Here is a 15841-nt window from a genome sequence, read left to right as displayed (position 1 = left end):
AGAAAGTCGCAGAAATGCATTTTTTCTTCAAATCCACCCCATTCTGAATTTTTTTCCTGCTTCCCAGTACATTATATAGAATAATTAATGGTGGCATCATGAAGAAAAAATTGTCCCGCAAAAATTAAGACCTCATATGACTCTGGGAGCGGAGAAATAAAAAAGTTATGGGGTTTAGAAGGTGGGGAGTCAAAAACGAAAATCAAAAAATGCCATCGGCGGGAAGGGGTTAATAGCTGACCACTCGGTCACCCAGCAAAACCAGGACTGGAATATAGGCCTGGATTTGCAATAATTCCTAAATCCTGGACCCATACTAAGCCAGTCACCTTGTAGATACCAGCCATCTCAGCGGAAGGTACCTACCATCTATAATTTTTCCTTCTGCCTGTCTACATACCCCCCTCCTCTGCTCAAAGCTGATGGGCTGGGCAGCTATAGAGGAGAGACCGTGGATTCTCAACAGGGCATTCGTATTGGAATGAGCCTTCCATGGTCTATGTTCCACAACAAAATTAAAATCCTGTAATGCCAGGAACCACCTTGTCACCTTCACATTATTGCCCTTGTTTTTGCTTATCCATTTTAGCGGGGCATGGTCGAAGATAAGCTTGAACTTTCTGCCCAGCAAGTAATACGAGAGAGTCTCTTTCTACTACAGAGTATATATAAAAAAAACTAAAAAATTGCTAACTAATAATGATGACAGATTACAACGTTTCAGAACTCTGGGCTCCTTTCTCAAGTAAATTTAAAAACCATTTCAGATTACAACGTTTCAGAACTCTGGGCTCCTTTCTCAAGTAAATTTAAAAACCATTTCTGAAGGATGCATATTTATGTACAAAAGGGATAGAATTCTAGGAGGAAGGGCGGTAGAGGGTTATTAGTTATTGGTAGAAACAATGTAAACAATTCCGGGTTCTTATCAGTTCTCAGGGTCTCAGGTCAGTGATTTCTGTAAGATGCCATAAACCGATGTGACAGATTTAACTCCTTCTCCAGTGTTTGAAGCAGGGTCATAAGTTTATACTCCTAAATCCGTCGCTCTTTCCTTGATTTAAAATTCCCTCTTAAAACCAAAATTTTCATGTGATCGGAGATATTATGATCCTCATTGCAGAAATGTTTTGACACGGGAAGGTCCATTCTTTGTTCTCTAATTGTATGGCGATATGAGTTCATACGCATTGTAAGCTGCTGTCCGATCTCTCCAACATACAGATTTTCAGTGGGATATTTGGTGCACCTCTCTGCAGTGTTCAATTTTGGACTCAAGTACACGACGGGATGTTCTTCCCCCATTAACCTCTTGAGACAAGACAGCCACTAAACCGACCTCTGATGCATCTGTTTGCACCACAAATTCCTTTAAAAAAACTGAGACCATTAGTACTGGCTGTCTACACAATGCTATTTTCAGGCTGTTAAATGCTTTTTCAGTTTCTGGTCACAACTGAATCATTACTGTTTTTTTTTCCCTTTGTGAGGTCAGAGAAAGGTGCTGCCATACTGGCAAAGTTAGGTACAAATCGCCGGTAATGGCCAACAATTCCTAGAAAAGCCCTCACTTGTTTCTTGGTGATAGGACGTTGCCAGTCCTGTATTGCCTCTACCTTATTGTTCTGGGGCTTAATCATTCCTTTTCCCACCACATAACCCAAATACTTGACTTGTTCCATACCTATGGCACATTTTTCTGGGTTGGCAGTAAACCCGGCTTCTCTAAGGGAATCCAAAACAGCCTGAACTTTACTTAAATGGCTGTTCCAGTCTAGGCTATTTTTGTGGTCTGGTTTTGTCTATGTCTATATGTATGACTTTGTTTCGTAGGTCCGGTTTCTCTGGTGCTGCTATGTTATGGTACTGCTTTTTGTTTTGCATTCTTTTAAATTGTTTATAAATAATTAAATAAATAAATAAAATAAATAGTTAAATAAAATTATTAAACCTGTCAGGGGTGCATTTAGTAGTAAGCCTAAAGTATGAATAAAGTATCCAATAAAGTATGTAAATGTGGGGAAAGGAGTTTATAATAATCATTACAAAAGCCACATAAAATTTATATATCATATCTTGTAGCTTTTTGGATATGACTGTCTCAAAATGATATCATTTAAAGGGATCCTATCATTGGATACCCTTTTTTTTCTCCTTAACACGTAGGAATAGCCTTAAGAAAGGCTATTCTTCTCATACCTTTAGATGTCTTCTCCGTGCCGCCGTTCAGTAGAAATCTGGGTTTTCTTCGGTATGTAAATGAGTTATCTCGCAGCACTGGGGGTGGTCCCCAGCGCTCAAACAGCACTGGGGGCGTCCCCAATGCTGCAAGAGAAATCGCCAGTGACGCCTCTATTTTCTTCTGGAATGCCCGCTCTCTGTGTCTTCTTCCGTCCTGGGTTTCAATCTTCTAGGCCTCGGGAAGAGCCGACTGCTCGTGCCCGGGCCACAAGAAAATGGCCACTTACACAGTAAGCTGGTGTGAGTGACCATTTTCTTGTGGTCGCTTACACAGTAATGGTATACGGATGGTATTGATTGACACAATACTCCCAGATGCCTGTTGAAACTCCTGGTGTATGTGAGCCATCGGTTGGGTGTGGTTCCTCCGAATTTCTCTGGCCAGCACCCGTCGGTCTTTAGTATCTCCTAGTTTCAGGGATCTGCCGACTCAGGGCACATTCCGACAATCACCGTTCACCTTCCATTTCGTAATCACATAGGCCACTGTTGATTTTGGGTAATTCAGTTCGCTTGTTATATCCCTTAAGGATCGACCATTTCTGTGCTACCCGACAATTACCCCTTTCTCGAAATCGAACAACTCTGCACTTCGTGGTATCTTGCATGCGACTAATGTCAATGCTGTTTCCTACATGATATTAAACAGCAGAAGGAGCGACAGTGCAGATATCTTTATTTGCATGGGTGTCCAAATACTTATTGGTAGACAGTGTATAGAAATTGACATGTTATGCTACATTCACACCTATGTTTGGTCTGCTCGGGAACCCTCCAGATGGAAATCTAATTTGCTTAAAAAAGCGGTTACTCTCGGAAACCCGCGGACACATAGATTATAATAACGTCATAGATTATGATGTCATTATAATGGGGTCCACCAGGTTTCCACCCAAAAAGGGCAGACAAATGCAGAAGCAAAATGCTGCTTGCAGGACTTTTCTCTCAGCATTTTTAAAGTAGAATGGGGAAAGGAATACCCCCAGCAGAGATCCAGCGCAGGTATGAACCTAGTCTTAGTTTCGAAAAATTGCTCTTACCGTGTTTTCTGTCCTTAAAGGGGTTGTCCCATCACAAGGATCCTATCTATATGCTTGTTAATGTGGATGTAAGACTTTTCCTAAATACAATGCTTCAGCAAAACTGCTTTGTTTGTCCGCTATCTTACTTTATTCCATTCTTTGTGGCCACAGCCCTGACTTAGCTGCTCATAAGTCAAGTGATGTATCTGCTGCTCTCAGGGGGGAGGGAGGAGGGGCTAAGTGCAGGGAGCCAGCCTGTGTATCTGGCTATTCCTTTGTCTACACCACGTGACCTAGCTTCCTGTTAGCAGATAGGGGAGAGGAGCTGCTTTCATTTCTTCTGTTCTCCCAGTTATCATGCTAGCTAATTCAGTTGTGTTCATTATGGCAGAGACAGGTAGTCTCTGTATGTAACACAGAATGGAGTTGTTGCTGCCTGTACTTCATAGTCCAATATGGGTGGGCGGAGCTATATGCAAATTTGGGGGCGCAACTAAACGGCAGGTTGCATGTGAAACCCCGCCCACCAAATGATGCAAGAAACCAGGGAGAAAGAAGATTTTACAGCAGTAAAGACTGATGAGTATGTGAGGTGGGAATACCCCTTTAAGTGATTAATTATTCTTATTAATGCTATGTAATTGTTAATATTGAATGTTTAATTAGATGTATAGTTTGTTGTGTATTTACTGTTGTAGGAATTCAATCATTGGCTTTTTATTGGATTAGAGGATCGTTACTGCGTCTGACTGACCATGGCCATCAGCCTTTTATGAATTTGGAGCCAAACTGAAAAATAAAGAAGTCAGAGGCGGTGGTTTGGTCTACCGACTTCACAGCCTTGGAGCGGTGCTCTGGTATGTTGTTTATCATTGTATGTTGAGTTCTCTGTAACACCTGCAACTTGCAGTGGAGTAGATAAACTAATGCTATGTAAGTCTTAGACTGTACCAACTTAGACTAGAAATTCTTTAATAGATTTTTCTGTCTATTGCTGTTTGAAAAACCTGGCAAACTTTGAGACTGACTAGTCTTTAAATTACTTGTTAACTGGCTTAATTTCTAACAAAAAATTTTGGCCTGTTTTTTTTGGAATGGGCCAAAATTTTGGGAATGGGGATGTTTTAGAACTCTATTTTTTTTTTTTTTTTTTAAAATATAATACAAAATAATGCAACTAGTAATTACCGTAACTCAAGATGTCTATAACTGATAGCAACAGGCTGAACTGAGTGTCAGTAGAAGGTGATAGCACCCTAATCCTACACTTTGGCGCCAAAGCTAGCTGTTGTTGCATGCACACTGTAGAACCACCGCTGCACAACATACCTACCTGAACTCAAGCTTACTGACCCAGGTCGTGGACCTTTCCAGTTGAAATAGCTGCTGTTGATGTGGGAACTCCTCCACAGCGAGTGGCACTGCCTCTGGACTGTCATATGTTTAGTTGCAGTTCCCAATCGGTCACCCACCATCTGTACTGGGTCCAGGGGGCTCCCTAGGACAGAGCTGGCCCTTCTAATCAGCCTGTCAAGTCTATTTCTATTCCTGGCAGGTATGCTACTACCCCAGCAGTCCACTCGAAGAAAATGGCTGATCCTACCACAGAGTAGAAAACGGCCCTAAGAAGTGCCTCCTGGACTCCAAAGGCCCTCAGCCTTCTGAGCAGTAAGAGCCTTCTGTGACCCTTTCTGTGCAGCGCATTCAGGTGATCAGCCCAGTCCAACTTATTATTGAGGATCACACCCAGGTACTTACAGTCCTATGAAAAAGTTTGGGCACCCCTATTAATCTTAATCATTTTTAGTTCTAAATATTTTGGTATTTGCAACAGCCATTTCAGTTTGATCTATCTAATAACTGATGGACACAGTAATATTTCAGGAGTGGAATGAGGTTTATTGTACTATTGAAAATGTGCAATATGCATTAAACCAAAATTTGACCGGTGCAAAAGTATGGGCACCTCAACAGAAAAGTGACATTAATATTTAGTAGATCCTCCTTTTGCAAAGATAACAGCCTCTAGTCGCTTCCTGTAGCTTTTAATCAGTTCCTGGATCCTGGATAAAGGTATTTTGGACAAACAATTCAAGTTCAGTTAAGTTAGATGGTCGCTGAGCATGGACAGCCCGCTTCAAATCATCCCACAGATGTTCAATGATATTCAGGTCTGGGGACTGGGATGGCCATTCCAGAACATTGTAATTGTTCCTCTGCATGAATGCCTGAGTTGATTTGGAGTAGTGTCTTGCTGAAATATCCATCCCCGGCGTAACTTCAACTTCGTCACTGATTCTTGAACATTATTCTCAAGAATCTGCTGATACTGAGTGGAATCCATGCGACCCTCAACTTTAACAAGATTCCCGGTGCCGGCATTGGCCACACAGCCCCAAAGCATGATGGAACCTCCACCAAATTTTACAGTGGGTAGCAAGTGTTTTTCTTGGAATGCTGTTTCTTTTTGGACGCCATGCATAACGCCTTTTTTATAACCAAACAACTCAATCTTTGTTTCCAAAATTAAGTTGGCTTCTCCAAATGTGCTTTTGCATACCTCAGGCAACTCTATTTGTGGCGTACGTGCAGAAACAGCTTCTTTCTCATCACTCTCACATACAGCTTCTCCTTGTGCAAAGTGCGCTGTATTGCTGACTGATGCACAGTGACACCATCTGCAGCAAGATGATGCTGCAGCTCTTTGGAGGTGGTCTGTGGATTGTCCTTGACTCTTCTCACCATTCTTCTTCTCTGCCTTTCTGATATTTTTCTTGGCCTGCCACTTCTGGGCTTAACAAGAACTGTCCCTGTAGTCTTCCACTTCCTTACTATGTTCCTCACAGTGGAAACTGACAGGTTAAATCTCTGAGACAACATTTTGTATCCTTCCCCTGAACAACTATGTTGAACAATCTTTGTTTTCAGATCATTTGAGAGCGGGCTGTCCATGTTCGGCGACCATCAAACTTAACTGAACTTGAATTGTTTTGTAGAAAGAAATGGTCCAAAATACCTTCATCCAGGATCCAGGAACTGATTAAAAGCTACAGGAAGCAACTAGGGGCTGTTATCTTTGCAAAAGGAGGATGTACTAAATATTAATGTCACTTTTCTGTTGAGGTGCCCATATTTTTGCACCGGTCAAATTTTGGTTTAATGCATATTGCGCATTTTCTGTTAGTACAATAAACCTCATTTCAATCCTGGGTCATTCCATGTCAAGTGAACCAATGATTTTTCCCTCTATATTTTTAATTCTTTTGAGATTTTGTCATTTGGTAATAGTGTGTCAGAGAATGCAAAATGTGAAGAAAAAAAAATTCTAGAAATTTTTTTGGATTTTTAATTGATTTTCAAAGTTCAGAAAGTGCGAATTTCGGTGTTTCCTGCCTTTACATTTCTCCTCATAACTTAGGCTAGAAAAAAGATAGAGCAACAAAATAAACGCCATTCTACTCAGAACTATACAGGCTTTCACCAAATATGTCACAAGAGTATCTTTGTTAATATTTTACCCATGTGAACGCAAACGCAAAATTTTAAAACGCATTTCCGAAAAAAATGTTTTATTTAAAAATTTCAAAAAAATGCACATGGGCCTGCTATGCCCTTAGCCACATCTGTACCAAAATTCAAGTTGGGATCGCGATGGGATAATATTTTAAAATATAACTATTAAAGTGTCATTCCGAAAATCTTGAATTCAGATCTGTTCAGCCTGTGGACAGTGAAGTCCATGAAGTGGTAGAAGGCGGCACAAGATTGGCAATGGATGACACAACTGGTTATGTGACCTGTGAATATGATCGGCGCTGGTGGCTGGCTACTGTACTCTCCAAAGATTGTGAAAATGAAGACAATAAAATTGACTTTTTTGCATCCTTCTGGTCCAGCACCATCCTTTGTGTATCCAAGAAAACCAGACATTTTACAAGTCAACAAAAATCAGATATTAACTCAGGTGAAGCCTAACACCATGACAGGCCGTACATACTCTGACACAAAAGGAAATGGCCATTGCTAGTAAGCGCTTATGGACAAGATTACATTTCACTCACTAGAAAGGACAAATTGATGATAAAAGGCCAGTAGTTTAAAAATGTCCTATTAATTGTTTGATTAGTTCATATTTTATAGAATGAGGATTTATCTACTGGACTATTTTTCTTATTTAATTACATGTTTAGTGATATAATAAAAAACAATTGTTACATGTAGAAATAGGTGTTATAAATATTGGTTCTTGTACTCTTGTTAACATATAATTAGGATGAGACTATTTAGAAAATCGCACTTGAGGATATGAGCAGCTCTTTTCTTTCGGTTTGTTCAATGCATTCAGGTTGAAAATGCTGAACAAGTCGTATTCTGATGATAAGATGTATTTATTCTGGCACTTATGGGATTTGTTTTTTGTTTCTCTTTATTGTTGCATATAAATGTTGAATTCAGCAAGTTGTAATTTGAAAAGAAAAAAGGAAGAAGCTCACACAAACATAAAATCAGATGATTCAAGGCTTAAAAATAAATAAAAAAAAATTGATCCCAATTTGGTCCCAAGTTGAGAACCTGTACAAATATAACCAAGAACACAAGTAACACAAATGCATTTTTTCACAATTTTAGAACATACGTTTTTTTCACAATTGCGCATCAAAATTTTGAATTTGATTTCTCCAAAACAAAATATAAAGAAACATCGTCTTGTGACATATCAAATGAAAGCCGGTACCGCTCTGAGAAAAATGATGCCTCTCCCACCTATTTATCTTAATTCTAGCCCAAGATATGTTAAAAAATGTAAAGCCATACCAGGCCAAAATTCACACTTTTTCAAAACTTTAGAAGTCTATAAAAAATTAACTGATGAAGAAAAAAATTCAAAACTTTTTATTTGTAATTAACTTAAGTTGTACTTCATAAAAAATAAAAATAAAAAAAATCTAAAGATGTCAGGTAAAAAAAATATTCCTATTTGGATCACTTGATATGGAATGACCCTCCTGAAATATTACTGTGTCCATCAGTTATTAGATATATCAAACTGAAATGGCTGTTGCAAACACCAAAATATTTAGAACTAAAAATGATTAAGATTAATAGGGGTGCCCAAACTTTTTCATAGGACTGTATAAGTCTTGTCTATCTTAATCCCAGTCCCCTGGATGTCCAATGGTTTTGGAGCATAACTCCACTTACTAAAGTCCACCACCACCATCTCCTTGCTCTTCCCAGCATTTTTTCTTAGGTGGTTCCACTGACACCATTCCATAAAATTCTGGTTTAAGTCTCTGTATTCCCTTTTGTCTTCGTCTATTATGAGGCCTACTGTTGCAGAGTCATCGGAGTACTTTTGTAATAGCAGATAGATGAGTTGCACCTAAAGTCAGCAGTGTACAGTGTGAAGAGGAAAGGGGCAAGAACTGTACATTGTGGACTCTCTCATATCACGAGGTTTTATTGAAGGGCACTTTTTTCTATATTTTATTAATTAAATAAATAAAAGTTAGGTTTTTAAACTTACTCCGTCAGTGACACGATTAATGTCATACGTGGGTGTAAACTGCTGTTTGGGCACAGCTGGACACAGAATGGAAGGAGTGCTATCTGGTTTATGGAGCACAGACTTGGACAGTTTGGTTTTTGGATGCCATTGCACTTTTGTAGAGCTAAAACGACAATAAAGTGGAATCCTCTGACGTGACCCCATTTTGATAACTACACTCTGAAGGCAATTCTATCCAGGACTACAGTGATCATTTTAACCCGAGTTTTGCTATAAATTATCCATAAATGAATACACAGCTGATTGTGAAAGGTGAAAATGACAATTTTTCCAAGAATACGTCATTTCGGTGTTGTGTTGTGTCTGGCTTGTATTAGAGACGAACACTCCACAAGCTGTTGTGCCCGGGATCCCTGCTTAACAGTTTTTGGAGTATGTGTCTCTGCTGACACATATTGGGCAAATGTCAAGCACCATGGAATTAATGGTGCTATATAAATAAACAATAATAATAAAAATGATGTGTCTCTGGAAAAACTTAATTTTTAACTTTTAATTATCATTTGTACATTCATTTCTAGAAACTAAATAATTGAAACACTAAAGAGATAAAAATGCTCACGACAACACTTGTGGTATAATTTCTAAAACTGGGTGATATGACTGCAGATTCCACTTTACTGAAAAATCAGGGGCTCTGCAAATGTGGCTTGACATCCAAAAACCAAACTGTTCTCCAAAAAACAAAATAAGACTCCATCACTTCTGTGCCCCAACAGCAGTTTATACTGACACATGACATCGAGTACGTTATCCTGGGTTCAACAGTGTCATTCATGTTAGCCTAAACTGCCATTTGGGCATACAGCAGGGTGCAGATGTGAAGGAGCGCTATGTACTTTTGGAGCACATATTTAGATTGTTGGTTTTTGGCCCTAATAAATGGGGTCACTTCTTTACTAGCACCACCAGGGCTCTGCAAAAACAACATGGTGTCCAGAAAGTCTCTCTAATTATTATTTTTTTTTTTTTATTTTTTTTTTTTGTCCCCAGGATAGCCACTAAATAGTTTTAGGAGTGTATGTCTCTGATTCCACAAAGTGGCCGGAACATATTAGGTGCTGAAATTGCATGTTTCTTTAAAAATTTCAATTTTCACTTTGTACATTAATTTTTGGAAAGCATTTTAGGCTCAAAATGGTAATACCCTTGATACATTCCTTGATGGTCAAGGTGTGAGTGAGCATGAGGGGGAATGGGGGTGCAGGGTGTGCACAGCAAGAGGGGGTGAATGGGGGTACAGGCTGTGTGTGAGCAAGAGCGTGATTTGGAGGGGAGAAACCCCCCCCCCATTCTCACCCACATCCTGCACCACCATTCCGCTCACTTGCTCACACACAGCCTGCAACCCACCCCCATTCTCTCCTCTTGCTCACACAGCCTGCACCCCTATTCCCCCTTTTGCTCCCAGGCAGCCTTTACCACCATTCACCTCATTATACATTGTCCTGTACAATCCGGAGTAGCTCTGCCCACATAAGGTTGATCATATCTTAGTGGGCTAAAGGACCTTTGACATCATGACACTCAACAAAGGACCTTGACGTCATGACACTCAACAAAGGTCCTTTAGCCCACTAGGATTTAGTGTATACCAGCCCAGCACAAGGTATCAGGGCTTGGGGACAGCAGGCAGGAGATAGAAATTTCTCCTGCCCGCTGTCATCATGCAGGGGCCCGGACAGCAGGCGGCCCCTGCTTGGGTACAGTAGTGAAGTGCATCCAGCGCTGCAGCAATTTCAAGGGAACCACATGGAAAAACGCTACAGGTAGCGTTTTTCAATCCGGCTGAGGCCTGGTTCACATATGCGTTTGGTATTACGTTTGGGGAGTCCGCTTGGGAACCCCGATCGGAATACTGAACGCATTAAAAAGTGGTGAGCAATGAAACCACACAGACCCCATAGACTATAAGGGTATGCTCACAAGGGGTATTTTGCAGGTGGATTTTGAAGCGGAATCCAGCTCAAAATTCGCCCTCAAAAACGACTCCTATTATTTTCAATGAGAGTAACTAGCATTTTTTTTTTTTTCCTCCTGCAATTTTTTTTTTTTTTTTCCAGCTAGCGGGAAGAAAATGCGACATGCCCTATCTTCACGCGGATTCTGTGGCTGAGTCAGTTGCGGCGTCTGTGGCTCGAGATTCCTGCCTGATTTGGCCCATTCATCCGGGCCTAATGAAAAAATTTGGGACTAAAAAATTTGGGACTAAATTAACAGTTTATTGGAAAAAAAGTAATTATTCATTTTCATGTACCAAAATCTGCAAAACAGCTGTAGGGCCAAACCGCTCATTATAAACCTTGATATGTTCTGTGAAGGGTGTAGTTTCCCAAACTGGGTCACGTTGGGGGGTTTCCAGTGTTTTGGTACTTTGTGGGCTCTGCAAATGCGACATGGCACCTGAAACCTATTCCAGCAAAATCAGCCCTCCAAAAGCCAAATAGTGCTCTTTCCATTCTGAGCCCCACCATGTACCTATACAGCAGATTATGACCACATATGGGGTATTACCATGTTCAGGAGAAATTGTATAACAAACTGTGGGGTGCTTTATCATTTTTAACCATTGTGAAAATGAAAGCTTTGGGGATAAAGTGACATTTGAGTAATTTTCATTTACACATCCCAATGTTAATAAAATCGGTGCATTGGATGTGGGCTCAAAATGCTTACTATACCCCTTGATAAATTCGGTAAAGGATTTAGTTTCCAAAATGGGTTTATATTTATTTAATTTTTTTTTTTTGAAAGGGGGGGGGGTTTCTTTGTACTGGTAATCTAAGGGCTCTGCAAATGAGACATGGCACCTGAAAACTATTCCAACAAAATCTACTTTTCAAACCCTCAGTGTCGCTCCTTCCCATCTGTGCACTGTAGTGTACCCAAACATCAGTTTACACCCACATGTGGGGTATTTCTGTGCTCTGGAGAAATTTCATAACAAAATGTGAGATGCATTTTCTCCTTTAAACCTTTGTGAATGTGTTAATTTTAGGGCTATATGAATGTATTATAGAAAAAAAAAGAAGTGTCTAAATTTCACCTCCATATTGTTTTAATTTTCGTGAAATACTTAAAGGATTAACAAATTTCCCTAATGCTGTTTTCAATTATTTGAGGGGTGCCATTTTGAAAATGTAGTGGTTTATGGGGGTTTCTAATATGTAGGTATTTCTAATCCACTTCGAAACTGAAGTGGTCTCTAACAAATTAGTTCGGGAAGTTTTCTTGTAAATCTAGAAAATCAGTGTTACACTTGTAAGCCTTGTAACATCCTAAATAAATCAAATGACAAAAGATGATGCTAGTATAAGGGTGCATTCACACTAAGTATACGCTGACTGATTCTGACTGTTAAAACACGATCAGAATCAGCGCGTAGAAAGCAGATCCCATTCATTCATCAAAAGCAGAGCATTTCACATTTTGAATATTGCGATTTATTTATTTATTTTTGCAAATGTCCATCAAATTTCCTGCTTTTTTTTTAATTAATAAATACAAAAATATTGATTAGTGTTTACAATGTGTCACGAAAAAAAACCCCTCAAAATCGTGTGTAAATTAAAGCGTCTCAAAGTTATTGCCATATAAAGTGACATATGTCAGTTTTGAGAAATTGAGGTCTGGTCTTTAACCACTTCCGGACCACCCATATATGTCCGGAAGGTGGTTGCCTTGTTCTGTCAGGAAATAAAGGTACGTCCAAGCAGTACTCAGCAACTGCACAAAATCGTGCAGCTGCTGAAACTGGGAGCCGGCTGTAACTTCAACCAGAGCTCCCAGAGAGAAGGCACAGAAGCTTTATTACCTTCCCTGCCTTCTCGATCACTGTGTATACAGCACTCACTGAGCTCCTGAAACTGGGGATAAATGTACCAGCCGCAGTTGCAGGGGAAATCAGTCTCCAGTACAAAAGAAAAAGTGATCTGATGTCCCCAAAGGTCTATTATGACCTTATGGGGGCACAATGTAAAAACAAACAAACAGAAAAGCTTAAAAAAATGTAAAATATTGCGCCAATAAAATGCCGCTATTAAAGGTTATAGCCCCACCCCCGACGACACCATACAAAATAAAAATTACTGTAAAGGAGAGGAAAAACTTTTTTTTATAAAGTTTTTTAGTAGCACTTTGTGTTATGAAATTTTTAAAAAAAGTCAAAAGTGAAAAACAGACATGATTTCTCTCCTATTTTGTTTATTTTTTCCAGGATATAAAAAAAAAATTAAAAAACGGTAAAATAAAAAAAAAAATTAAAATAAAGCCCAAGGTGTCACCCCAAAAAATGCAGACATTCGTTGAATAACACATATCATAAAAAAGTTACAGCCCTCAAAACTGAACATACAAAAAAACTTTAATTTTCTGCTCCTGTACCAGAAATTGGCCCAGTACTGAAGTGGTTAAGGCACTTTTTGGCTGTGTTCTTAAGGGGTTTATCTGCGCACTTCCACTACTGATTTTTCTAACGATAACATCATGCTAACTAAGTAAGCTCATTTAATTACTTTTGGTGACATCTTGCGCCCAGTTAGACTAATTGCAAGAAGTACTAAAATGTAATACATTCCATTTTGGAGACTGAGGACATCTTGTGGCTACTATGTGTTATTACACTCCTATATGTGTAATGGGTTTGATTTTGAGGACGCTGAGGACCTCTAGTTGTCAGTTTATGATTTCATTATTAATCCTTTGCCTTAAAAGATTTTTTGAACCACAAAGGCTTCCGTACTTTTTTTTTTTTTTTCAAACTGCAGCAGCCATTTTAACTGGTATGTTTTCACAAAACACACTTGTCGACTGTATCTTTCCTCCTTTGACTGGCAACAGAAATCTTTAGTTTGACAGGTATCTTAACAGTCTCACTTTTGTTACATAACAGTCTTTAATATCCCTATGTACATCTATTATTTACAACATTTTATGTATTTTAAATCTTATTGTTATTCTTAAACTTAAAAATATGTGTATATATGTTTATATAGTTGTGAATTGAAGCAACATGTTTTATTGGATTTTATGTTCCTGTGTATAGAGCATATTGTAAACAGGCCTTTGACCTTAATCCCTTGTTTTTACCACAATTTTCTTGTTTTTAAATGAGTCAGTTTCATTGCAGATTATTTGGAATTGAGAAAGTCATTTGTCCTTTTCTCAAAATGTATTGGCTTGCAAATTATTACCATAAACTAACAATACCTTACTTGACCCAGTACCTATGAGAAAATGCTATTTGCATATACTTCTCAAAGACAAACTGAATTTGTGTACCTGAACCAACAGGGGAAACAAATTTTTTCATGTTCATGATTTATTTTTTTTCTTCTAATATGTTATTTTATTACTCTCTTACAGGAATTGTCGCCAACAGAAATGCGAAAACCACGACGCAAAGCTCATAAGGATGTCTGCGGACCACAGTCTTCGTCTCCATGTTGTTTTTCATGTTCCCCCTCACGAGAGACTTTGACCTATGCTCAGGCACAGCAAATGGTAGATGTGGAAATTGAAGGGCGTCTTCACAGAATCAGTATTTTTGAACCCCTTCGGATTGTATCAGAGGACGAACTTACAGCTCAAGACATTACTGAGTGCAATAGCAATAAGGAAAACACTGAGTTAACGCTTTCCAACAACTGTCGAAAAACCTCCACCAAAGGTAAAAAGCGTGAGCTTTGCCCAAAACATGCAGTTAATGCTAATTTGGAACAACTGCCACATGCTGTATTCCGTGTAGTGGAGGTAGGCTCTGTAGAAAACACACTGGAAACAACTATTTTGCCTGATAAATTATATCGCTATATTGAGCGTTCCGTGGAAGAGATAGATAAAGATGTTGAGTATGATCTTGATGAGACTGATTTAGCCTGGTTGAAGATAATCAATGAGAAACGTCAGAATGATGGCATTTCTACAGTACCTGCTGACACATTTGAACTTTTGTTAGATAAGTTAGAAAAGGAGTCTTACCATCAAAGCCGCTGTATTGGTATGACACATTCAGCTGTTGATGAAAACGCATTTTGTTGTGTATGTCTGGATGATGAGTGCCAAAACAGTAATGCAATATTATTTTGTGATATGTGCAACCTTGCTGTTCACCAAGAGTGCTACGGTGTTCCTTATATCCCAGAAGGACAGTGGCTCTGCCGCTGCTGTTTGCAGTCTCCATCAAAACCTGTTAGTTGTGTGCTTTGCCCTAACCAGGATGGGGCTTTCAAACAGACCACTGATGGAAGATGGGCTCATGTAGTATGTGCAATCTGGGTACCAGAAGTATGCTTTGCTAATACTGTGTTTCTGGAACCTATTGAAGGTGTGGACAATATTCCACCTGCTCGGTGGAAGCTGACCTGTTACCTTTGCAAACAAAAAGGACATGGTGCATCAATCCAATGCCACAAGGTAAACTGTTATGCAGCATTTCATGTCACATGTGCGCAAAGAGCTGGACTGTTTATGAAGGTGGAGCCACTACGTGAAACTGGACTAAATGGCACCACTTACACTGTTCGCAAGACTGCATATTGTGAAGCTCATCGTCCCCCTGGTACTCCACAGAAAGAACCCATCAAAAGTCTTCTTGAAGAAGACAATGACCAGAAGACTATAATAAACGATAAAGATGAAAAAAATAAGAAGAGGAAAAGTAGAAGTAAATTACATGAAAAAATCTTTAAAAAGAACAACATGGAGCCAGTACGTACAAGAGGTCCTGAGCCACTTATGACAGTCATAAAGATTCCTATGTATAGGTAAGGTGACATTGATGTTAACTTCCGCAGCTCAGGCACAGTTTTTCAAAATTGCAAGAGCCATTTTATTTATTTACTACTTCCACCTGTTACAATGCCAAGAAGGCAAGGAGTAATTGAAATTATTTGTTTTTGCGCTTTGAAAAAAAAGTCCCTTACTTGAGAATTTTCCTTGCACTTGGCAACATGTGGCATAGCTGTATAGTGAATGCTAGCACTCCATTTAAAATGGGGCCCACTCACTG

General features: G+C 39.2%; 1 protein-coding gene across 4 annotated transcripts in view; it reads left to right on the top strand.

Moving 5' to 3' along the window:
- Window positions 1-15841, top strand: part of BRPF3 (bromodomain and PHD finger containing 3) — a 62399-nt gene that overhangs the window by 3998 nt on the left and 42560 nt on the right. Inside the window, exons 3-4 of one of the 4 annotated variants that reach the window (XM_075264253.1) lie at window positions 3993-4120; window positions 14197-15596. In XM_075264253.1, the coding sequence (XP_075120354.1) occupies window positions 14215-15596 (1382 nt within the window). In that variant the 5' untranslated portion in view covers window positions 3993-4120; window positions 14197-14214. Of the gene's footprint in view, window positions 1-3961; window positions 4121-13600; window positions 13690-14196; window positions 15597-15841 lie in introns of those variants that run through there. The other 3 variants (XM_075264252.1, XM_075264254.1, XM_075264251.1) reach the window with 3 other exon arrangements.

This window comes from Leptodactylus fuscus, chromosome 2 (genome assembly GCF_031893055.1).
Source record: "Leptodactylus fuscus isolate aLepFus1 chromosome 2, aLepFus1.hap2, whole genome shotgun sequence".
In the NCBI taxonomy this organism is placed as follows: Eukaryota; Metazoa; Chordata; class Amphibia; order Anura; family Leptodactylidae; genus Leptodactylus; species Leptodactylus fuscus.
Note: the sequence above shows the minus strand (reverse complement) of the source record. Positions and strands in the feature narration are given on the sequence as shown.